This window comes from Lissotriton helveticus, chromosome 2_1 (assembly GCF_964261635.1).
Source record: "Lissotriton helveticus chromosome 2_1, aLisHel1.1, whole genome shotgun sequence".
NCBI lineage: Eukaryota > Metazoa > Chordata > Amphibia > Caudata > Salamandridae > Lissotriton > Lissotriton helveticus.
Window position 1 is genome coordinate 202,978,408 of NC_136059.1, and position 25,377 is coordinate 203,003,784.

Here is a 25,377-nt window from a genome sequence, read left to right on the forward strand (position 1 = left end):
GTGAAGCTGGGTGAATTATTTAAATGCAGCAAGAATATGAAAGGGTATAAGTAATGTAACTTTAAATCTAGTTTTCAATTATGTATGCATTATTTGGATGGCGGATAATCTAATAAAATAGTTTTAGAACAGAAGTGTATGCTACGTAGATGGGGAACTCGCTCAGTGAGAAAATGTACCTGTTGCAGATACGTGCTTGTCACTTACACATATCTGACATCAGTCCCACTGAAATACCCAGTTTTGTTATTTTGCCTGCACCATGATTAGTTGCACTTTTTAGTATATGGGGTATTACCTTCTCCGTTTGAGCACGGCCATAGAAGAGAGTAGGCTGAGGTGAGGATTGTGTTTTGGTGTCACGTGTGAGTCCTTAGAATTTGCTCCAGACTTGGCACGTGCAGTGTGAGAGCCTGTGATGGACAGCTTGGAAGGATGCTTGTACAACCGGTGTAATCTGTACTCGGAGCTGTGACCATTCTTTCTGTTTGAAAGCCTATTAGAGCATGCATGTCTCTGGAAGAAGAATCTTCACCGGGCAAGTACCTTAGCGGGGGGTCCAGCCACAAGCCCAAGCACTAAAGATAGTGTGAAGCCTCCCGTTAGTGACCAAAACCCCAGACTGTTGGGAATCAACAAGTCACAAGTTCGTTCTTGGTTAGCTTAGTGGGTTAATGTAATGCTTCTACTACGAAGACCCATAGTGCGCTCATTTTCCAATGCCATTATTATATGGGGCTGAGGATTAGATTTTACTAATGCCACGCACTAGCCACACTATCGGATCCTATGGACTACAGCAGTGCTGTGTGTAGTCCTGCAGAGCCGGTGCACGCTAGCACTATGTATAGTGTGAACTCACGTGGACTACTGCAGTGCTGTGTAGCCTGTGCACGCTAGCATTATCTAGAGTGTGAACTCATGTGGACTCCTGCAGTGCTCTGTGAAGTAGTTCTGCGGAGCTGGTGCACACTAGCACTATGTATAGTGTGAACTCAGGTGGACTACTGCAGTCCTGTGTGAAGTAGTTCTGCTGAGCCGGTGCACGCTAGAACTATCTATAGTGTGAACTCATGTGGACTCCTGCAGTGCTCTGTGAAGTAGTTCTGCAGAGCCGGTGCACGCTAGAACTATCTATAGTGTGAACTCACGTGGACTACTGCAGTTCTGTGTGACGTAGTCCTGTAGAGCCTGTGCACGCTAGCATTATCTAGAGTGTGAACTCATGTGGACTCCTGCAGTGCTCTGTGAAGTAGTTCTGCGGAGCTGGTGCACACTAGCACTATGTATAGTGTGAACTCACGTGGACTACTGTAGTCCTGCATGAAGTAGTTCTGCGGAGCCGGTGCACGCTATTACTATGTATAGTGTGGATTCATGTGGACTACTGAATTGCTGTGTGAAGTAGTTCTGCGGAGCCGGTGCACGCTAGCACTATCTATAGTGTGAACTCACGTAAACTCCTACAGTGCTCTGTGAAGTAGTTCTTCAGGGCTGGTGCATGCTAGCACTATGTATAGTGTGAACTCACTTGGACTCCTGCAGTGCTCTGTGAAGTAGTTCTGCGGAGCTGGTGCACGCTAGCACTATGTATAGTGTGAACTCACGTGGACTACTGCAGTGCTGTGTGAAGTAGTCCTGCAGAGCCGGTGCACGCTAGCACTATATATAGTGTGAACTCACGTGGACTACTGCAGTGCTGTGTGACGTAGTCCTGTAGAGCCTGTGCACGCTAGCATTATCTAGAGTGGGAACTCATGTGGACACCTGCAGTGCTCTGTGAAGTAGTTCTGCGGAGCTGGTGCACACTAGCACTATGTATAGTGTGAACTCACGTGGACTACTGTAGTCCTGCATGAAGTAGTTCTGCGGAGCCGGTGCACGCTATTACTATGTATAGTGTGGATTCATGTGGACTACTGAATTGCTGTGTGAAGTAGTTCTGCGGAGCCGGTGCACGCTAGCACTATCTATAGTGTGAACTCACGTAAACTCCTACAGTGCTCTGTGAAGTAGTTCTTCAGGGCTGGTGCATGCTAGCACTATGTATAGTGTGAACTCACTTGTACTCCTGCAGTGCTCTGTGAAGTAGTTCTGCGGAGCTGATGCACGCTAGCACTATGTATAGTGTGAACTCACGTGGACTACTGCAGTGCTGTGTGAAGTAGTCCTGCAGAGCCGGTGCACGCTAGCACTATATATAGTGTGAACTCACGTGGACTACTGCAGTGCTGTGTGACGTAGTCCTGTAGAGCCTGTGCACGCTAGCATTATCTAGAGTGGGAACTCATGTGGACTCCTGTAGTGCTCTGTGAAGTAGTCCCCCAGAGCCGGTGCACGCTAGCATTATCTAGATTGTGAACTCATGTGGACTCCTGCAGTGCTCTGTGAAGTAGTTCTGTGGAGCTGGTGCTCACTAGCACTATGTATAGTGTGAACTCACGTGGACTACTGCAGTCCTGCGTGAAGTAGTTCTGCGGAGCCGGTGCACGCTAGAACTATCTATAGTGTGAACTCATGTGGACTCCTGCAGTGCTCTGTGAAGTAGTTCTGCGGAGCCGGTGCACGCTAGCACTATCTATAGTGTGAACTCACGTAAACTCCTACAGTGCTCTGTGAAGTAGTTCTTCAGGGCTGGTGCATGCTAGCACTATGTATAGTGTGAACTCACTTGTACTCCTGCAGTGCTCTGTGAAGTAGTTCTGCGGAGCTGATGCACGCTAGCACTATGTATAGTGTGAACTCACGTGGACTACTGCAGTGCTGTGTGAAGTAGTCCTGCAGAGCCGGTGCACGCTAGCACTATATATAGTGTGAACTCACGTGGACTACTGCAGTGCTGTGTGACGTAGTCCTGTAGAGCCTGTGCACGCTAGCATTATCTAGAGTGGGAACTCATGTGGACTCCTGTAGTGCTCTGTGAAGTAGTCCCCCAGAGCCGGTGCACGCTAGCATTATCTAGATTGTGAACTCATGTGGACTCCTGCAGTGCTCTGTGAAGTAGTTCTGTGGAGCTGGTGCTCACTAGCACTATGTATAGTGTGAACTCACGTGGACTACTGCAGTCCTGCGTGAAGTAGTTCTGCGGAGCCGGTGCATGCTAGCACTATCTATAGTGTGAACTCAGGTGGACTCCTGCAGTGCTCTGTGAAGTAGTTCTGCGGAGCTGGTGCACGCTAGCACTATGTATATTGTGAACTCATGTGGACTCCTGCAGTGCTCTGTGAAGTAGTCCTGCTGAGACCGGTGCACGCTAGCACTGTCAATAGTGTGAACTCACGTGGACTACTGCAGTCCTGCGTGAAGTAGTCCTGCAGAGCCGGTGCACGCTAGCACTATGTATAGTGTGAACTCACGTGGACTCCTGCAGTGCTCTGTGAAGTAGTCCTACAGAGCCGGTGCACGCTAGCACTGTCTATAATGTGAACTCACGTGGACTACTGCAGTTCTGCGTGAAGTAGTCCTGCAGAGCCGGTGCACGATAGCACTATGTATAGTGTGAACTCACGTGGACTCCTGCGGTGCTCTGTGAAGTAGTCCTACAGAGCCGGTGCACGCTAGCACTGTCTATAATGTGAACTCACGTGGACTACTGCAGTGCTCTATGAAGTAGTCCTGCAGAGCCGGTGCACGCTAGCACTATATATAGTGTGAACTCACGTGGACTACTGCAGTGCTGTGTGACGTAGTCCTGTAGAGCCTGTGCACGCTAGCATTATCTAGAGTGGGAACTCATGTGGACTCCTGTAGTGCTCTGTGAAGTAGTCCCCCAGAGCCGGTGCACGCTAGCATTATCTAGATTGTGAACTCATGTGGACTCCTGCAGTGCTCTGTGAAGTAGTTCTGTGGAGCTGGTGCTCACTAGCACTATGTATAGTGTGAACTCACGTGGACTACTGCAGTCCTGCGTGAAGTAGTTCTGCGGAGCCGGTGCACGCTAGAACTATCTATAGTGTGAACTCAGGTGGACTCCCGCAGTGCTCTGTGAAGTAGTTCTGCGGAGCCGGTGCACGCTAGCACTATCTATAGTGTGAACTCATGTGGACTCCTGCAGTGCTCTGTGAAGTAGTTCTGCGGAGCCGGTGCATGCTAGCACTATCTATAGTGTGAACTCAGGTGGACTCCTGCAGTGCTCTGTGAAGTAGTTCTGCGGAGCTGGTGCACGCTAGCACTATGTATATTGTGAACTCACGTGGACTCCTGCAGTGCTCTGTGAAGTAGTCCTACAGAGCCGGTGCACGCTAGCACTGTCTATAATGTGAACTCACGTGGACTACTGCAGTTCTGCGTGAAGTAGTCCTGCAGAGCCAGTGCACGCTAGCACTATGTATAGTGTGAACTCACGTGGACTCCTGCAGTGCTCTGTGAAGTAGTCCTACAGAGCCGGTGCACGCTAGCACTGTCTATAATGTGAACTCACGTGGACTACTGCAGTCCTGCGTGAAGTAGTCCTGCAGAGCCGGTGCACGCTAGCACTATGTATAGTGTGAACTCACGTGGACTCCTGCGGTGCTCTGTGAAGTAGTCCTACAGAGCCGGTGCACGCTAGCACTGTCTATAATGTGAACTCACGTGGACTACTGCAGTGCTCTGTGAAGTAGTCCTGCAGAGCCGGTGCACGCTAGCACTATGTATAGTGTGAACTCCCGTGGACTACTGCAGTGCTGTGTGAAGTAGTCCTGCAGAGCCGGTTCACGCTAGCACTATCTATAGTGTGAACTCAGGTGGACTTCTGCAGTGCTCTGTGAAGTAGTCCTACAGAGCCGGTGCACGCTAGCACTGTCTATAGTGTGAACTCCCGTGGACTACTGCAGTGCTGTGTGAAGTAGTCCTGCAGAGCCGGTGCACGCTAGCACTATCTATAGTGTGAACTCCCGTGGACTACTGCAGTCCTGCGTGAAGTAGTCCTGCAGAGCCGGTGCACGCTAGCACTATGTATAGTGTGAACTCACGTGGACTCCTGCAGTGCTCTGTGAAGTAGTCCTACAGAGCCGGTGCACGCTAGCACTGTCTATAATGTGAACTCACGTGGACTACTGCAGTCTTGCGTGAAGTAGTCCTGCAGAGCCGGTGCACGCTAGCACTATCTATAGTGTGAACTCAGGTGGACTCCTGCAGTGCTCTGTGAAGTAGTCCTACAGAGTCGGTGCACGCTAGCACTATCTATAGTGTGAACTCCCGTGGACTACTGCAGTTCTGTGTGAAGTAGTCCTGCAGAGCCAGTGCACGCTAACACTGTCTATAATGTGAACTCACGTGGACTACTGCAGTGCTCTGTGAAGTAGTCCTACAGAGCCGGTGCACGCTAGCACTATCTATAGTGTGAACTCAGGTGGACTCCTGCAGTGCTCTGTGAAGTAGTCCTACAGAGCCGGTGCACGCTAGCACTGTCTATAATGTGAACTCACGTGGACTACTGCAGTGCTCTGTGAAGTAGTCCTACAGAGCCGGTGCACGCTAGCACTATCTATAGTGTGAACTCCCGTGGACTACTGCAGTGCTGTGTGAAGTAGTCCTGCAGAGCCGGTGCACGCTAGCACTGTCTATAATGTGAACTCACGTGGACTACTGCAGTGCTTTGTGAAGTAGTCCTACAGAGCCGGTGCACGCTAGCACTATCTATAGTGTGAACTCCCGTGGACTACTGCAGTGCTGTGTGAAGTAGTCCTGCAGAGCCGGTGCATGCTAGCACTATCTATAGTGTGAACTCCCGTGGACTACTGCAGTGCTCTGTGAAGTAGTCCTACAGAGCCGGTGCACGCTAGCACTGTCTATAATGTGAACTCACGTGGACTCCTGCAGTGCTCTGTGAAGTAGTCCTACAGAGCCGGTGCACGCTAGCACTGTCTATAATGTGAACTCACGTGGACTACTGCAGTCCTGCGTGAAGTAGTCCTGCAGAGCCGGTGCACGCTAGCACTATGTATAGTGTGAACTCACGTGGACTCCTGCAGTGCTCTGTGAAGTAGTCCTACAGAGCCGGTGCACGCTAGCACTGTGTATAGTGTGGATTTACGTGGACTCCTGCAGTGCTGTGTGTAGTCCTGCAGAGCTGGTGCACGCTAGCACTATCTATAGTGTGAACTCACGTGGACTACTGCAGTGCTCTGTAAAGTAGTCCTACAGAGCCGGTGCACGCTAGCACTGTGTATAGTGTGGATTTCTGCAGTGCTGTGTGTAGTCCTGCAGAGCTGGTGCATACTAGCACTATGTATAGTGTGAACTCACGTGGACTCCTGCAGTGCTCTGTGAAGTAGTCCTACAGAGCCGGTGCACGCTAGCACTGTTTATAATGTGAACTCACGTGGACTACTGCAGTCCTGCGTGAAGTAGTCCTGCAGAGCCGGTGCACGCTAGCACTATCTATAGTGTGAACTCAGGTGGACTCCTGCAGTGCTCTGTGAAGTAGTCCTACAGAGCCGGTGCACGCTAGCACTATCTATAGTGTGAACTCCCGTGGACTACTGCAGTTCTGCGTGAAGTAGTCCTGAAGAAGCCGGTGCACGCTAGCACTGTCTATAATGTGAACTCACGTGGACTACTGCAGTGCTCTGTGAAGTAGTCCTGCAGAGCCGGTGCACGCTAGCACTATCTATAGTGTGAACTCAGGTGGACTCCTGCAGTGCTCTGTGAAGTAGTCCTACAGAGCCGGTGCACGCTAGCACTATCTATTATAGTGTGAACTCCCGTGGACTACTGCAGTGCTGTGTGAAGTAGTCCTGCAGAGCCGGTGCACGCTAGCACTATCTATAGTGTGAACTCAGGTGGACTCCTGCAGTGCTCTGTGAAGTAGTTCTGCTGAGCCGGTGCACGCTAGCACTATCTATAGTGTGAACTCCCGTGGACTACTGCAGTGCTGTGTGAAGTAGTCCTGCAGAGCCGGTGCACGCTAGCACTATCTATAGTGTGAACTCCCGTGGACTACTGCAGTGCTCTGAGAAGTAGTCCTACAGAGCCGGTGCACGCTAGCACTATCTATAGTGTGAACTCCCGTGGACTACTGCAGTGCTGTGTGAAGTAGTCCTGCAGAGCCGGTGCACGCTAGCACTATGTATAGTGTGAACTCACGTGGACTCCTGCAGTGCTCTGTGAAGTAGTCCTACAGAGCCGGTGCACGCTAGCACTATGTATAGTGTGAACTCACGTGGACTCCTGCAGTGCTCTGTGAAGTAGTCCTACAGAGCCGGTGCACGCTAGCACTATGTATAGTGTGAACTCACGTGGACTCCTGCAGTGCTCTGTGAAGTAGTCCTACAGAGCCGGTGCACGCTAGCACTGTCTATAGTGTGGATTCACGTGGACTCCTGCAGTGCTGTGTGTAGTCCTGCAGAGCCGTTGCACGCTAGCACTATGTATAGTGTGAACTCAGATGGACTCCTGCAGTGCTGTGTGTAGTCCTGCAGAGTCGGTGCACGCTTGCACTGTCTATAGTGTGGATTCACGTGGACTCCTGCAGTGCTGTGTGTAGTCCTGCAGAGCCGTTGCACGCTAGCATTATCTATAGTGTGAACTCCCGTGGACTACTGCAGTGCTGTGTGAAGTAGTCCTGCAGAGCCGGTGCACGCTAGCACTATGTATAGTGTGAACTCACGTGGACTCCTGCAGTGCTCTGTGAAGTAGTCCTACAGAGCCGGTGCACGCTAGCACTATGTATAATGTGAACTCACGTGGACTCCTGCAGTGCTCTGTGAAGTAGTCCTACAGAGCCGGTGCACGCTAGCACTATGTATAGTGTGAACTCACGTGGACTCCTGCAGTGCTCTGTGAAGTAGTCCTACAGAGCCGGTGCACGCTAGCACTGTCTATAGTGTGGATTCACGTGGACTCCTGCAGTGCTGTGTGTAGTCCTGCAGAGCCGTTGCACGCTAGCACTATGTATAGTGTGAACTCAGATGGACTCCTGCAGTGCTGTGTGTAGTCCTGCAGAGCCGGTGCACGCTTGCACTGTCTATAGTGTGGATTCACGTGGACTCCTGCAGTGCTGTGTGTAGTCCTGCAGAGCCGTTGCACGCTAGCACTGTCTATAGTGTGGATTCACGTGGACTCCTGCAGTGCTGTGTGTAGTCCTGCAGAGCCGGTGCACGCTAGCACTATGTATAGTGTGAACTCAGATGGACTCCTGCAGTGCTGTGTGTAGTCCTGCAGAGCCGGTGCACGCTCGCAAGTGGTATAAAGCACAGGAGTGTTCTCACCCTCTCGGTCTTCTCTTCGCTGATTTGCCAGTCTGGATTGATCTACTCTGGCGACATGATGTCTGCGGCCAGTACTCTGGTTGAATTATACATCCAAGTTAAAGCATGTTTAACATATTAAATGTACTAACCCGTTAACACGAGAAAAACACGCATTTGCAATGCAATAGGTCACGCATTTGTAAAGTTAGAGCTATTGGTGATATAAATTACACTTTTTGATTTGTTTTACTTGCAGTGTAGTGTTTTTTTAAAGAAAGTAAGTGCAGGCGATAAAGTATGGAAGCGTGTGTGTAAGAATGAAGCGTCGAGGGAGAGAAATCATCTGTAAGACAGTTCTAGGAAAGAATGGAAGTGGCATGAATAACAGATCCCAGTCAATGGTAAACCACTTGCTGGTCACAGCTGAAAGGGAGACTCCCAATAGCACCAAAAAGACAATGTAAATGTGAATCATGCACTACAAGAAAAGACATAACATAGCATAATGTAAGATACACAGTATGTATAGCCTACCGATGCTGGACTACTATGGATGATCGCATTGTAGATTAGGGACGTGAAATGGTACACTGATACAAACTCATTGAAGCCCAAGTTGATTTACCTCTGACCGTTTTCTTTATCCACATGGGTAAATTCGGGGCACAAAGCAACCAATTTGGTACTTTATTTGAGTTTTGTTGCAGTGCCTAACCTAGAGCAACCACCAGCCTCCACGTCACTGCGCACAGTTTGTTAGGTTGCAATTTTGTGTCACAGCCCAATACATTCTAAGTGCTGTAGTCTTATTTTGCTAACACTAAACTATTTACACTAACATATGAAATCAATGATTTGTAGATGAAAAGTTCCGTACTCGACCCAATGTCAACCATGACGTAGAGCAAGGAGCTCACCCAGAAACAGAAGCCAACACTGAACATTGCTCCATATACCAGTATGAGAGTGGGTGGGAGCAGGTAAATGGAGAACTAGTGAATACAAGCACATTTTGTTTTCCTGTATATAATAACGCCGATTTACTGTGGGTATCCGATTCTGGCACAATTGGAGAGACAAATTCATTGTAGAGCGATTTTTAACATTCTGCATATGTGCAGTTTGTGTTCAAAACTAAAGATTAAACCGTTTCAAAAAGGCCTTATTGGTATGGTGAAAACGGAGTCTTCGCATAAAGATATCTATAGCAAAGCGTTCAAGTTTACCGAAAGCATGCAAGTAGTACATGCACTGCATTCTGGGACATGTAGTCCGGTCTCACGCGCATACTGGCAGGTGGAAATTGGTGGCCGCAGCAAAATAAAGATTAAAGCTAAGTGGCAGACCTGCCAGCTGTATGGAAAACTCACCAATCCGCTTTTTGGGGCTATCGGTGCGGCTGCAGCCTGTTTTAGCAACGAAATAAGATTAAATTAACAGGATTTCTTCAGAGGGTCTCCTAGAGAACTAAAGACCTTTCTTGTGGGGCGGTCGGACCACACCTTCAACGCCTTCTCTTCCAGTATGTAACAATTCAGGCCTGTGCACTGCATTTCTTCTCACTAAATTTCTCTGCAGTAACTGCTGTCAGGGGCGGCCTTAGGCATGTGCAAGCTGTGCACCTGCACAGGGCCACCAAACCCCAGGGGCCTCCACACCAATATATATATCCTTAATATAATAATCCTCTGAGGAAATGCGTCTCTCTGAACTTATGCCCGTCATAGTGCTGCCTGACCAGTCCGGTTTTGTGCCTGGACGGGCGACGTCCCATAATCTTCGCACTTTATTCTCCTTGATTCCAACCATATCCCCCGAGCTCCCAGTGGCTGCTGTTTTTCTAGACGCGACCAAAGCGTTTGACTCGGTGGAATGGGGTTACTTAATTGACGTTTTGTGCAGAATGGGCTTTCCCAGAATATTTGTCTCCTGGGTTAAATTACTCTACACGGACCTTATGGCCCGAGTGGTTGTGAATGGTGTGTTGTCTTCCCCTTTCCCGATCACTAGAGGAACCAGGCAGGGGTGTCCACTCTCTCCCCTCTTGTTCGCCATTGCTATAGAGCCTCTTGCATGTAGAATTCGACAGTTGCATCAACAGAGCGCATTCAATTGTCTTCAGCGACAGATTGGCATATCCCTGTATGCTGATGATGTTACCCTTTATGTGAAGGACCCACAGTCGAATCTTAATGCGTTGCTGCGTGAGTTTGTAGTCTTTGGCGGTATATCTGGTGTTCATATCAATTGGCTAAAGTCCCAACTCTTTCCACTCACTGCAGCAGTTCATCGTTTCCCACTAGACTATCCCCTTGAGTGGTGTGACTCGGAACTGCGGTATCTGGGTATTGTGGTGTCCTTGCTCAAGGAGGAGACGCTACGGCTTAATTACGGTGTAGCTATAACTAAGGTGGCAGACAGCATCACGAGGTGGATGTCTTTACCATTGTCTATGGCGGGTAGAGCATCTCTTATTAAAATGGTGATATTACCCCGCTTCTTATATTTGTTTCAAAACATTCCGTATTATCCTGGGGCTTATTTTTTCACACGTCTCCGCTCAGAGTTGCTTCGGCTGTTCTGGGGGGGCAAACAGCCACGAGTAGCGTGGACCACACTGACGCTACCTTATGTTGATGGGGGCTTCGATGTCCCAGAGTTTGAACTGTATTATCTCAGCGCTCAAGCGCACTACGCATACCACTGGATGCGCCCTACGCCGTTTATGCCTCAGGTGGCCGCTGAACGGTGGGTTGCTCATCCTCTCCCATTGGAGGGCATGGTCCTGGGTAATGCTGGGGACATTGACACACACCAAACGACGGTCACCTGCACTGTTGATGCATGGAAACGTATCGCAAAGGCGCTGGATGTTGTTTTTCTCTACTCGCCTGCATTGCCTCTGATATATCACCCTGCTCTGTCTCTTCTGCAGGAAACTGGGTTCCAACGCCTGTGCAGTCGCCTAGGGATACGTACCTGGGGGGACCTGTTTCGTGAGGGCACCTTCCGTACCCCGGAGCGGTTCTTCGGGGATGGTGCGTACTCCCCGCTGGAAATGTTTTACTATGTCCGGCTGCGACAAGGCCTGAGATCGCTGTTGCCTGAGTTCCCTGAGGAGCCGGGTGTGACCCTACCGCTTCATGTGTTGTTGCTTTCTGATGGACGTCACTTGGTGTCCAGATTGTATGGTGCCATCAGGAAACAACGTGCTGTCCCGCCCGGACGGGCGCGTGCCCAATGGGATACTGAGCTTGGCATTTCCATTTCTGATGACCAATGGAAATATTGTTGTGGTATGACCGCCAACATCTCCTCTAGCTGCCGCCTAAAGATCATACACTACAAGTTCCTACAGCGTTTTTACTACACCCCGGCTAGGAAGCTCAGGTTCCGGCTAGCGGAGGATGATAGGTGTGCTCGTTGTCATATGCCAGGTGCCGATTTTCTTCATTTGGCGTGGGAGTGTGGGGTAGTTTCGGAGTACTGGGTGCGAGTCCATGATGCTCTCCAGGTTATGACCGAAAATGGAGTGTCACTTGACCCTATGGTCCTGTTGTTGGGCTATACCAAGGCGGTGCCGGCGATGTATCGTAGGTTTGTGGATGTCACCCTGCTGCTGGCTAAAAGGCGCGTGGCCTGTTGCTGGGGGAGGGGCAGGATACCGCAGTTCGAGGACTGGTTGAAAGATGTCATTTATTGTCAGGACCAATACAATGTTTACGCAGAGATGATGCCTATGCGTTGTAGGCCCAGAGACTTTTGGAGCCCGCTGCAGGTGTACCTCCTTACCAGAGCTGTGCAGGATTCTGACTCTGACAGTGCCGACCGGGTTGGGGTGGGTTAATGGGGCAACTGTTGCTGGAATCACACGCTTCTCTACCACTGGTACAGTCTACACGATCTGAGTGCCCCTCTATTTGCACTTCTGCTCCTTTCAATACGGGGAGTACGCTATGTTCACCTGCGAGGGAGTGAGGATTTCCGGCCCTCTCCCCTGTGGTGCTACTTACGATGTTTTGCCTCAGGAACTACTGCACTGTGACTTGGTACCAGCAGCCCAGTAGCTGTTCTCCTCTTTGGACAGCTATATATTTGTTATTTGTATTGTCGTTGTGTTTATATGCTCTGTGATGATGTGTTTCGTCCCTGGCCTCTGCTGCTGCCATACCTTCATTTTTACCCACTGTGCTTCCCCATCTGGATATGGCGCCCGGACGTTATATGTATGCCGCTGCACTGCACTACACCTGAATCCTTTGTATGCTTTGTATATCCGTCATTGATGATCTCATGCTTGTCTTTCACTACTTGTTGCGAATAAAGGTTTAAAAAAAAAAAAAAAAAAAATAATCCTCTGAGGATGGATACATATTTGCTCTGTTCCACTTCCAAACACCCTGACCACCCGCCACCCCCATCCGCTGCCCCCTACCTATGCTCCCTGCCCAGGGCCGCCATGAGCCTAGAGCGCCCCTGCTGCTGTATAGTCTAACTAGGAAGCGGTTCACAAAGGCTCGAGGACAACCAGTCCCTCTTATTGCCATGAAAAGAGAGGAGGAAAGTTGCAATGTTTTACCGCGTCTGAACAGTAGCAGTTTCATAGTGTTGCCTTTAAATTTTTAAATTGGAATTCAATATTGTGCCTGAGCAAACACAATATATGTAAACTGTTCACACTTAATTAACATTGTTGTCAATTACTAGAATACCTCTATGGCCATCAGCTTATTTTTCCATTGCAACATAATTTATATTTTTTCCCCTTCTCTTTGGTTTTTGGATTCTTTCCATAATCACAGATTTCAATCTTTTTTTTTTTAACCATATTTTATTGGCATTTAATTCTCATTATCACAAGCAGTACTTTATGGCAAATTCGTTTTTGACATATAGGCTAATTGGCCTGTGAACAATTCCAAATCCTTGAACTCAGGAAAAAAAATAGAACAGTTCCCGCCTCTCCCTCCCCCCTGGGTTGCATTGGAACTCGTGATATATTGTGGCAGCCTGTTAGTGGTTTCATAAAGATCTGGGTCTCAGCGGCCGTGCACAGTGGTAGCTGGGATTGTGTGGGTTACATTTAGTGTACTCCTAAGCCATTGCCTTGGGCCACGTCAGCTGCCCTAGGGGAGCCTCCCTCTTCCGTTTCATTTTGTCCTGAGGCTATCAGTTCATCCACTAAAGTTTCCCAGGCTTTTGCCCTGTCCATCTTGCCAATCCCCCGACTAGCTTCCCTAAACAGTAGCCTGCTTTCTGCACCCGCCCATTTTTCTAATTCTCTTCTCCAGGTGATAGTCAGTGGACCTTTTGGGGCCTTTCAGTTTCTAGCGATCTCCCTTTTGGCTAGGACGTAAGCGAGGTCCTGAAACTTCCCCGTCACCTTATTCTTGGCCGTATGTGGGAACCATCCTACGAGGAAGTGCTCTGGTGAATGTGGTAGCTCCTTATCAATCAAGTTGCCTATAACCTGTCGTATGTCTCCCCAGAAAGTCTGCAGTAGGGGGCAGTCCCAAAACATGTGGAGGATGTGTGCCTCCCTCTCCCCACATCTCAGGGCAGGCTGCTGCCTCTCTGCACCAAGTATTTCCTAATGCGGGCCGGCGTTAAATAGGCTCTTTGCAAGACATAATAGTTAATTAATTTAAAACGTGCGTTCCTGGCCGCTTTTGGTACGCGCTCTAGAAATTTTTCGCAGTCCTTCGTTGGTATTTGCTTACCGAGGTCCACTTTCCACTGGAGCTCCAGGCGGTCTAAAGGCCTCCGCGCATCTGTCTGTATGGCCTTGTATAAGCAGGACACCGTTTTGATTCTGCCCGCTGAGAGCGCCACACATCTGCAACCCGCCAATGCTCGCGGCTCCGTGCCCCCGCCCCTCCAATGCTCGCCATTCTTGCGAGTCGAGGCCCTGTGCTTCAGGAAGTGACCCCCAGGGAGGTCAAATATAACCTGAAGGTCCTTGAAGGGTAAGAGTGCAGAGTCCCTGTACAGGTCACCTATGTCTCTCAGTCCAGCTTCTACCCTTTCCTCTAGCCCTGCCCAGTGCTCTCCCTGGGGGAGATACCGCAACATTGTGAGCGGTATGTCAGGAGAATAGGGAGCCACAGCACCCACCTTCCTCAGGTATCTGGACCAGCTTGTTATAACCTTGATAGCATTAGTGTCTAATGGAACGGTATAGCGGACTTGTAAAATGATTTTTTCTAGGTTGGCAGTATCAGGCGCATCCGGACAGCACTCCCTTTGAGGGTTGCGGTCTGCCGCTAACCATTAGATCAGCCAATATAGCTGTGCAGCTAGGTAATAGCTCTGAAGGTCAGGCACCGCTAGTCCCCCCTCTGCTGTAGGGCGTCACAGTGATGACAGTGCTACCCTCAGTCCACCTGTGCCCCAAAGAAAGGAAGTAACCATGGAGTCCAGGTCCTTAAACATCGCCGGTGGGATCCGCACTGGCAGAGTTCCGAAATAGTAGAGGAAGCGCGGCAACGTTCTCATCTTTAGGACCGCCACCCTTCCAGCAACGGAAAGCGGGAGTGTGCTCCAGAAATCCATTGTTGTCTTTGCCACCTTCACTGCTTTGCCTACATTACCCTCCAAGAGGTCCGTTGCGTCATGATAAATTTGTACACCCAGGTATTGTAGGCATCTAGGTTCCCACCGCAGGCGCTCCAAAGTAAACAGTGGCGGGGTGTCCGAGCTTAGCGGAAACAAACTGGATTTTTGCCAGTTAACCTGGAGTCCAGATACAGTGCCAAATCGGGCCAGCATAGTGCGTGCCCCGTGGAGTTCGCCCGCAGTATCGCGCAAGAAGATCGTCTGCATATAATGCTATCAGATGTCGGCCCGCTGACTCTAGGCCTCTATAGTACTGTCCGCTTCTGGCTCTACACGCCAGCGGCTCCGTGGCCTCAGATTTCAATATTTTATGTTTTTTTAAACATTTACTTGAGACACGCAACAATACAAAGTACTACATAGCAGTTTAATATGTAACACTAAGCAAAGCGAACATATTACATAACAGAGCTGTCAAAACCTACAGTTTATGGAAATATTGTGTTTCTCTTGACCTGAATCTGCCAACCAGCTATTACATTTTTGTTATATTCTGCCGCAGGTGACGTGTTAAACAATGATCTTCCCGGCTGAGAAAAAAAAGTATCCAGCCCACAGCCCTCCGCTCTGTTTGGCATTCTGGGAGTGTAGTTTTGGCATTTTTGGACTGCTCCAGAGTTGTGATTTGTGGCAGTGGAACAAAGCAGTGATCCTGGCTGATGGACTTTAATTCATGCGGTTTCCTTAATTGGGGCATGGCCTACACTTGTACAGTTTCCTGCTTGCTATCTGCCTCGTTTCGTCCATGTCATACCTAAAAAGTCAGTTGGTAGTTTCTTGAATCAGCTTCGTGCTTTTGAAAGAAGTTTAAGGTGCCCAAGGATTTGGTGACTGGTGATCTTCAATTTACTGTGGCAATTCAGTTTGAAATTTAATATGGTTCTATTTCTGTAGCTTACCCTGACAAACGGCTCATCCAGCTAGCATGCTTGGAGTGAGCTTCAAAATAATTCAGTTTGAGTGGCTTCCTACAGTTGAGTACCTGTAAAGCTAGATAAATCCTTCATGCACTACTACTGGCAGGCAAACTCCCCAATCCTCTTGCCCACTCCCAATTTCAGAAGGCAATGCAGTGGATAACTTAAATGGTGCGGCACCAATGTTCACCTTTTGTGCCACCATACAGGGATCTTGGAATGTTGGTAGTTGCTGAGGTCGTGGAATGTAGGATGGTTCAAATAGAGTATATTTTATGTGCAACGCAAACCTATAAACCATGTACATTGTATACTCTGGTTTGGTTTAAATCATGTGTATCAAACCCAACATATGTCCAGAAGAGGTTGATCAATGACAGAGTTTCCCAATAATAGTATAAGAGGAATTCATGTTCAGATAATCTAAATAGGTTGCTTGCATATCGAGTGGTTAGCCTGAAAATTAAGCATTGATCCTATCTTTTGCAACTATGTTGAACACGGATACCCCTGCTTTTGTGTAGAAACGAGAACAGACTAAGCCAAAGATGTAAAAAATTATTTGGTTGGTTGAAAGCTTTATTCGATATGCAAAGATATCTTACAAGCATAAGATACATTTTAAAAACAATATTACAAAAACTACCGGTATGTCTTGCATGTTTTAAGATGGTAAAATTAGGGAATCCCCCTAAAATAAATTAGCTAAAAAGGGATTAAACCGAAATAGACAATCTATTACAACGAATCAACCAGAAACGTTTTAAAAATTTGGAAACACCACAAACTATAAAAGGGGTAGTATCAGTCAATAAGATTCGGAGGGCCACCGAGTGCATACGTGTTCCTAGACGTTTGAAGATAGGTTTCAACCAGTATCTTCTTGGGTGGATATAGTCTGGGCACTCGAAAAGTACATGTGCCAACGTCTCCGGCCTGGAAGGGCAACAGGGGCAAAGGGTGGATAAATGGGCATGGGACTTCCACTCGATACAAATACCCCCAACGGAAGAGTGCCAACTCTGAACTTAAAATAAAGGACCCTATCCATTGGCATGGTGATTAAATCCATGTAGGGTTCGTATAGTGCCACGTCCTTTGTTCTGAGGAACGCTGCGGTCAAATTGCAGTGATGTGGATTCCCAATTAGCTGGCAGGAGACCCAGTCCCAATAAAGTTTTTTGAGGACTGTTTTAGGAGGAGCAGATCTTGTGGTCCAACAATATCCTAGGCCCAGTTCCCCCAAAAGGTTTTTTGTGTCCCTCAGCCATTTAATTTTGTTCCAACCTCCCATGCTCATTACTTCTAATAGGCCATCGGCATAGGATTTCAGTTCCGGTACCCTCCATATGCGAGACCATAGGAGCAATGGGCGAAGACGGGCCTGGTCTTTGATGCTTTTACAACCCAAGTCCAATAGCACCGGGACTGTGGGGGTGCTCAAGGGAAAGGGTAATAGATCCTTCAAAAATTTGTTTTCGGCCTTGGATAGAGGATCCATATTGCAATGACCCCATAGTTCTGCGCCATACAAGGCAGAAGTGACCCCCCTTGCCTTGTAGATCTCAATTGCAGGGGCCACAGCGGATCTGGAGGATGCATGATATTCTTTGAGTAAGGCACCCCCTACCCTTTTATGTGAGAGAACCATCTTGTTGATGTGGGAAGACCAACTCATTTTGTCTTGAGACGTATCCCCAAATAATCAAATTCTGGTACTTTCTCCAGAGGAACCGAGTTCAGGGTGGGAGGACGACCTGGTTTCCTTGTGGGTCGTAGTACCAGGTATTTTGTTTTTTCCACGTTTAGCACCAGCCCTCTAATTACACAAAAGTCCTGAAAACGGTTCAACAACTTCTGGAGCCCCTGGGGGTCTTTGAAATGAGGAGGGTGTCGTCCGCAAACAACAGTGTTGGAATCTTCATGCCCCCCAGGCATTCTTTGATAAATGAGACAGACTGTGTTGGTGTTGCAGTGGAACTGTACCCCTCCCAGTTACTTGCCCAATCTTTAAGTGATGCTAGAGGGGAACCACTGGAACGGAGGAATAACTTTTTCACTGAAGTCTGTCTATGTAAGTGACCACTGTATTTGCACACACAAATACACATATGTAGACTAACGTACAGTATTGGATATGAAATTTGATCACTTACCACTCCCCGCATTTAAATGTAGAGAATGAGTTGGTATGAAAATGTTAGTGGCGCGCACTTGAAGTCGTGTCTTGGCACTGCAAGTTGACAGGACAAATTCAGAAATGTTTGCCTCATTGTGCATTTGACACGGTTCCTCACCATAAGCTGCTGGAACGACTACATGAAATAGGAATTAGACATCAGGCCCATAATTGGTTGGCATCTTTTCTGGACGGACGGCCATTGAAGTGTGGGGGCCTCCGTTTACAGTGCAGTCTAGGCCACTGGGGGTGGGAGTGCCACATGGAGTGGCTGTTTAAGGTGTATTTGACCCCTCTTGCGACTATAGCAGAGTCTCTTGGCGCTAAAGTTATCTCATACACAGACGACACTCCGTTACTGTTCTCATGTGACAAAGATAAAGATTTAGACGAGAAAGTAATAGCCAAGTGCCTCGCTGGAGTTTTCTAGTGAATGGAATTGCACCACCTCAGATGTAACCCTGAGAAAAAGTAAATTGTGACCTTTGGAGATGTCCCACACAATGCTGTGGTGGACTGTTGGCCCAGCAATTGCCCTCACCCAGGTTCTCCTAAAAACTTTGTGAAGACATTAGGAATTAAAATCAACAGCTCTCTATCCTTCCTCCCACAGATCCTAGCCTTGGCTGGGACCTGCTTCAACGTACTTCGCACACTGAAAACATTTCTCCCTCTCCTCTCCGAAGGCAGCAAGCAGAAAGGTGGTACAGGCTCTAAATACATCAAGACTGGACTACAGTAATGCACTGTACCTGGGCCTGCCTGACTACCTTTTTAACAGACTCCAGGTGGTGCAGAACGCTGCAGCTAGACTTTTGCTTTCTCTCCCCTCGAGATCCCACATGACTCCGCACTTAAGGGCACTCCATTGGCTTCCCATGAAACAGAGGGTGATGTTTAAAACCATGGTCCTAATGCATAAAGCTCTGAAAGGGACAGGTCCTGCCTATTTTAAGGAGAGAATCACCCCTTACGTCCCTCCCGCACTCTTCACTCTCCCTCAACTCCTATGGCAAAGGTCCCTCGATGTAACAGTCTTTTGATGTAGATCCTTTGCTTACCTGGGGCCCGAGCGTGGAACAATCTTCCTATGTTCCTGAGGCTGATAGACAATCTTTAACTTTTTAGGAAGAAACTTAAAACACATCTTTTTAATGACTAGCCCTGTCCTAGCTGTAGGAGAGTAGGATCTGCTTCTTATAGTTACCCCCACTTTTTGCTGATGTTTCACTTTTTTTTACTTAGACTGGCTGGGATCCTGCTATCCAGGACCCCAGCCTGGCTGCTTTCTCCTCTAAATTGATTGCATTTACTTTAGGTACACTCCAGATTGGATTCTGGGGTACCCTTATAAGTCTATAGTATTTGGTATATTATATACCTAGAGGGTAGGTACCCCTGAGGCCTCCTAGCATGCATTGTGCCACCCCTGGTAGACCCCTCAAACTGACACCACAGGTCTGCTACTGCAGCCTGTGGTGCAGGCACCCCTTACTTAAACAGAAAGCCCAGCTGGTTCACCACCGAACTCCAGGAATCCAAGCGGACTTGCCGAAGACTCAAGACAAAATGGCGCCACGAACAGACACCGGACAACCACGCAGCCCTCAAGGACGCCAGCCGCAAGCACCACCAAATCATTCGAGCCACCAAAAGCTCCTTCTTCAAACAACGCATCGACAACAACGCACACAACAGCAAAGAGCTCTTCAACATTGTGAAGGAACTCTCCAACCGCAGCTCCAACGACATCCCGCAGTCGCAACACCTAAGTGACTTCCTAGCCACCTTTTTTCACTGCAAGATCGCAGACATCCACGATGGCTTCAACACCCAGACCCTCCTGACAGCCGCTGACACCGCAGACTCACCACTGCCCAGCCTCACCAACCTCCTGCTCTCCTGGACCCACGTCAACGACGACGACGCCATCAAAACCATGAACCCAATCCACCCCGGCTCACCATCTGACCCCTGCCCTCACCACATCTTCAACAAAGAAAACCGAATCATTGCACCCCAACTCCAGAAGATCATCAACAGCTCCTTCGAGACCGCCACCTTCCCGGAAAGCTGGAAGCACGTCAAGATCACTGCCATACTCAAGAAACCCACAGCGGACCCAAAAGACCTTAAGAACTTCCGACCCATCTCCCGTTCCCGGAGAAAGTCATCGAGAAGATAGTCAACAGGCAACTGACCCACTTCCTCAAGGAGAACAACATCCTGTACCCGCCCCAGTCCGGACTCCGCAGCAATCAAGTCACGGAAACCGCCCTCATCGCTGCCACCGACAACATCAGGACCCTACTAGACAACGGCGAAACCGCGGTCCTCATCCTCCAGGACCTCTTGGCCGCCTTCGACACCGTCTGTCACCACACCCTACATACACGCCTCCGTGACGCAGGGATCCGCGATAAAGCCCTGGAATGGATCACCTCCTTCCTCACCGACAGAACCCAGAGCGTCCGCCTCCCCCATTCCGATCTGAAGCCACCAAGATCACCTGCGGCGTACCCCAAGGATCATCCCTCAGCCCAACCCTTTTCAACATCTACATGGCACCGCTCGCCAACATCACCAAATCGCACAACCTCAACATCATCTCCTACGCCGACGACACCCAGCTGATCCTCTCACTCACCAATGACCCCGCCACAGCCAAAACCAATCTCCACGAAGGAATAAAAGCTGTCGCCGAATGGATGAAGATCACTCGCCTGAAACTAAACTCAGACAAGACAGAGGTCCTCATCCTCTGCACCACCCCCTCCGCCTGGGATGATTCTTGGTGGCCGGCCGCTCTGGGAGCAGCACCAACACCCACCGACCATGCACGCAACCTAGGATTCCTCCTGGACTCATCTCTCTCAATGACCCAGCAAGTTAACGCTGTCTCCTCACCGAAGCTTATTTCCTCCCTCCGCATGGGTTGCAGTTGCCAAGGCTTGTTGGTGTTCCTTCTGAACACTGACCACCCCCACCCCCCCAGCACTTGACATTCTTCGTGGGACTTTTTATAAGAATAAATGGGGTTGTGACATTTCCACCTAGGCCTTGAAATTTTCGGAAACCTAGTACATCGATGAAACGATTAGGATTCTGTAAAAACTTAAAGCAACTGTTGGCCTTTATGTAATTAGAATTTGTATTTACTTGTATAGATTGTCTTTATTGTACGTATTGTTCTTGTCATGTGATCACTATTCACTATCTTCACTGTTCGCACTTGTTATTAATATATTGACAGTCATTTGTGAATTGCCTTGAATGAAATTTTGATAAACATAAAAGCACAACAAATCATATACAGGCTTTCTTTTCATTAATTGTAAGAACCTGGTTTGTGTTTTTGTCAGAGGTTGGTTGTTTCTTTTGTTACATGTATTTGAGTTTACAAATCAGTTGTGCTGCCACCCGACAGAACCATTGTATAATTAACCATTCTTCGTGGGACAGCTTACCTCTGGACTTTAGTCATCCTCGACATCTCCTGGTCCCTGTGGCTGCAGAGTCAAGCATCGCGTCAACTCACCTGAAGCACCCGACATCGGTGAGCATTAGTCTACCGAGCCAGGCACTGTCCCCTCTGCTTTTCGGTTCTTCTCACCTCGAAGCCAGGCTTGGATCCCACTGGGCACTTTTCCTCTTCACGCCAGCAGCACTTTTCAGCATCACGCCATTGAAAACGACTAAGATTCCCGACATCACTTGATACCTATGCACCTGTCTTGCACGAGTACTCCGGTTCTCACAGTGGTGCTGGCCTTAGAACCTTCTATGTTTGAAAGGGTTTGCTCAAAGTCCTCTACAAAGTGTCATTAATCAATAAAATTCCAACCGCGACTTTACCACAGTTGTACGGAGCTCACGCCTGTTTTCTCACACTGCACCCGTCCTCCGTGGGTCCCCTGTGTCACTACTTTGGGTGGTTCCTTGGGGTCCCAGCGATTCTACGTGCTCTAAGCACTGTTTCTAGTCAAGTTGTGATTGTTATACCACTTTCTTAGTATATGGTTTGGTCTACCCCTGGAGCCCACTATGTATTGTGCTATTTACTGTTGTTCTAGTGATTTAATATTGTGTGCTTTGTTCTCTAATCTCATAAAGGGGTCAGTAGAGAGTGTTTAGTAATAAATACATATATTTTATCTATTCCATGTGTGGTTCTCCTTTCATTTGGTCATTCAGGAGGTTCTGATCTGGTAAAACAAGCTGCTTTACATTCCTTCAAGACTTAGCCGGAAGGCTGCTCTCCATAGCTACCACTAGGATAGCTTTCAGTAAAGGTTGTCTTTAACCTAATCATCAATAAGGGTTGTTTGGACTGGTACAAGGTGCCCACTATAAGTGTGGTCAGCATATACCAGGCCAACTTTTCACAATAGCATTCTGTCCTCCCTCTGCCAGCACCGGGACAAACACTGTCGAGTAGCCACGTGCTCTACAAATTAGAATAATAATCCTCCTGCATGCTAGAGTTTGCCCCGTTGTATATGCCTTTATTTCTTTAAATGTATCACTTAATTCTTGAGAGACTTCATGTGGGACCTGGTGTGATCCTTGTGGTAGTGTGGCCGACAAAGGACTCCTGAGGTCACTGAATCCACCTGCATGCTAGAGCTTGCCCCCTTGTAAATGCCTTTGTCTTTATTTCTTTAACTGTATCACTTAGTTTCTGATGAGGAGCAGCCCATGGTGTTCGTCCCAGGTAAGACGTCTATGTAACTTGTAAGAAACAAAAGCATAGTATTATTGGAGGCTCCCTTGCCTTATTTGGAGCCCTGTTGTTGTTTCCATGTGAAATGAAGGTCGGGCTGCAAGGAGCTTTCACTTCAAACCCGCCTTGGTTTAATTCCTAGTGCTACCATACAACAGGATGCTAATGCCGTAATGCCAACATTAATTCATAGCGCAAAGTTTTGTGCTTTGCATATAACAAATCGATCTTTGCATCTGTGTTTCTTAGTTTCATGGTGGAATTTCCTGCTAGAAATTGTCCCTGAAAAATCCAGAAACCGGTGTAAAACAGGGCACATACACAGTCTGCACCTGTTTTACATTTCACCAGGACACTCAAAGGAGATAGTTCGTGTTCTAAAGGCCGTGTTGTGCCTCGCAGCTGCCACGCTTTTACCACACAGGCCATGTGGGCGCCATGTTTTAAGCCTTGTACAGCTTTGCTGTTACTGACCCACAAATGGCTACACATTTCTGTCAGCAACAAATTATTGTTACGCTGCTAAACCACACAACCCACTCAATAGATTACTACAATGTAAATTTAGCAGAGTATTCTTAAATATTATGGTTTGGATATTTTATTAAAATATTTTTTTAAAATATTAATGCAAAATTTCCATAAAGGTTTTTTCTTCAAGTACCAAATGATGCCTGTACCAAGGAGTCAATCACATCAAATTTTATTTGCTTCTGCGTTTACCTTATGCTAGTGTTACTCTTTAATATTCATATCAATTATTTTATTATGCACTCAATGTATGTTATGTGAGTTTGTGTTTCCTCGGAGTCTATTCATTTCTGCATGCTAGAACAGTGCCATGGCTTGCATGGCCCCTTGAGTTAAATTGTTTTTTTGTTGCTATCGTAAGGAGTTTCCAGAGAAGGGAATTTAAGACCCGGATCCAAGTTCATCAGTCGTCCCACCGAGGAGGTCAATCGGAAAATGCCCACCTCCTCTACTCACAGGGATCTCCTGAGAAGTGGAGGCGAAAGAGAACAGCAGGTAATCAGATTTTAAATTTTTTTAGGTACCCCTTTTCTCCTTAAAGTATGGCACATCTTTTGTAGAAGCATATTTGTCTCCCTGCCTCATTATGTTCAAGCTCTAAAACATCAATGTAGTATCAGCAGCCGCTCTAATCAAACACACTTGTTGAAGACCTCTATCTGAAAGAGACAATTAGTTATAGATTCCTTACCTTAGAATTACCCCCAAGCGTCTGACAGGAAAAGTGGAATTTTTTTCTCAGCAGTACCTCTGCGCGTCGGTAGGTGGTGTTGGTCGACTCCGATTTCGTCGTCGTGATTGCTAGGATGACGTTGCGGTATCTACTTAGACGCTGCCCCTGCGTGCTGACGTCAGTTCTTTCTTTTTCCATGACAGTCAATACATATCCGGAGAGACCGGGACCCTTTTTACGACTCCTGGTGCACAAGGGATGTCAAGTTGTCGACCCGGCTTCAAGCCTTGTGACTCCCGTTGCAAGCTGATGTCGGTCACCGATCCACACCTCGTGTGTCTTTGGTGCCTGGAGCGCGACCATGACCTGAAGTCGTGCTCTGACTGCTGGGCCCGGAATCCTCTAAGTCTTTGCGGGGGCGGTCTCAAAAGCCTTTGGAGACCCGGCAGTCGGCTCCGCGCCATTCAAGGTCCCAGTCGAGGGGATGGTCTAAGGACGGGTCGTGGACCCACCACCACCATTCGTCATCGTAGCCTTCATCATCGGGTAAGACAAAGTACACTAGGGTACACTGTGGTATGGTGGAGTACCCCTGTAATTGGCATGACCTACCCCGTAAGCCCCTAGTATATAATAGGGCAGGAGATTGAAACTACCTCGAAGTCCCCAGTATCCTGGGCAGAGGCCAGCAGATTTCCTGCACTAGCATGTGTGCAGTGCTAAAGCCTGAGGTTAGTTTAAAAGCAGCACTGGTTGCCAGGACTGCTTTTAAACAGTAAATTGTGCCCAAACTCGACTTTGGTGGTAGGGGCACTTACAAAATGGAAAACCTACAATGTTTGTGGCATATTAAGGATCCCCAGGGTCTCCCGTAGGTATCCCAGGGGTGGTGGTCCGTTATCTATAAGGTACACTCTTATAAAATGAGTTGTTATAAGGTACACTCTTATAAAATGAGTTTTTATATGTCTGAGTAAAGTGAAATTTCACATTTTACTCCTCACATTGTTTTAAAGTGCTGCTCAAATTCAACTTTGATGCTAGGAGCACTGGGTAAGGAGGATCTGCAATATTTCTGCAGATTCAGAACCCCTGAAGTCTCCCCTAGTTGCACAGGGAATGGGGGTCCTGTAGAAATTAGGGAAATACTTATAAAATATGTTTTATAAGCCCAGGTGCTAGAAAACTGGCCCAAGTCATTTTCCCAATTGCAAACCCCATGGCCCATTGGTTAACATTGCAGGAAGTTATTAAATAATAAGTCCTGATAGGAAGGACATAGAGCCCCCATTCAAAGACTTATCAGAATAGCCGTGCTAAATCCGACAAGATCATATTGTTGAATTTCTCCTAAAATGTACATACAAAAAGTTATAAGACTTTCTTGTTTGTAAGTCCAAATTCAGCCTTCCAGTGGTCTGCCCTGATTGGTCAGAGTTAAGTGGATTAGCCAGGCTGCTTTGAAGAGGTGATAAAGGGCCCCTGGGGTTTGTCCTGGAGGGCAATGTGTTGTTCCATAGGAATACCAGGCCAGGGGGTGGAGTCGTAAACCATGCTCTTCAAAG

At 48.0% G+C, this 25,377-nt stretch overlaps 1 protein-coding gene across 1 annotated transcript in view; it reads left to right on the forward strand.

Annotated features, from left to right (window-relative positions):
• The window catches only part of KIAA1328 (KIAA1328 ortholog), a 968,289-nt gene that overhangs the window by 45,789 nt on the left and 897,123 nt on the right, over nucleotides 1-25,377 (forward strand). The window contains exons 2-3 of the mRNA XM_078674730.1: nucleotides 22,564-22,599; nucleotides 23,501-23,634. Of these exons, the coding sequence (XP_078530856.1) occupies nucleotides 22,564-22,599; nucleotides 23,501-23,634 (170 nt within the window). The remainder of the gene's footprint in view (nucleotides 1-22,563; nucleotides 22,600-23,500; nucleotides 23,635-25,377) is intronic.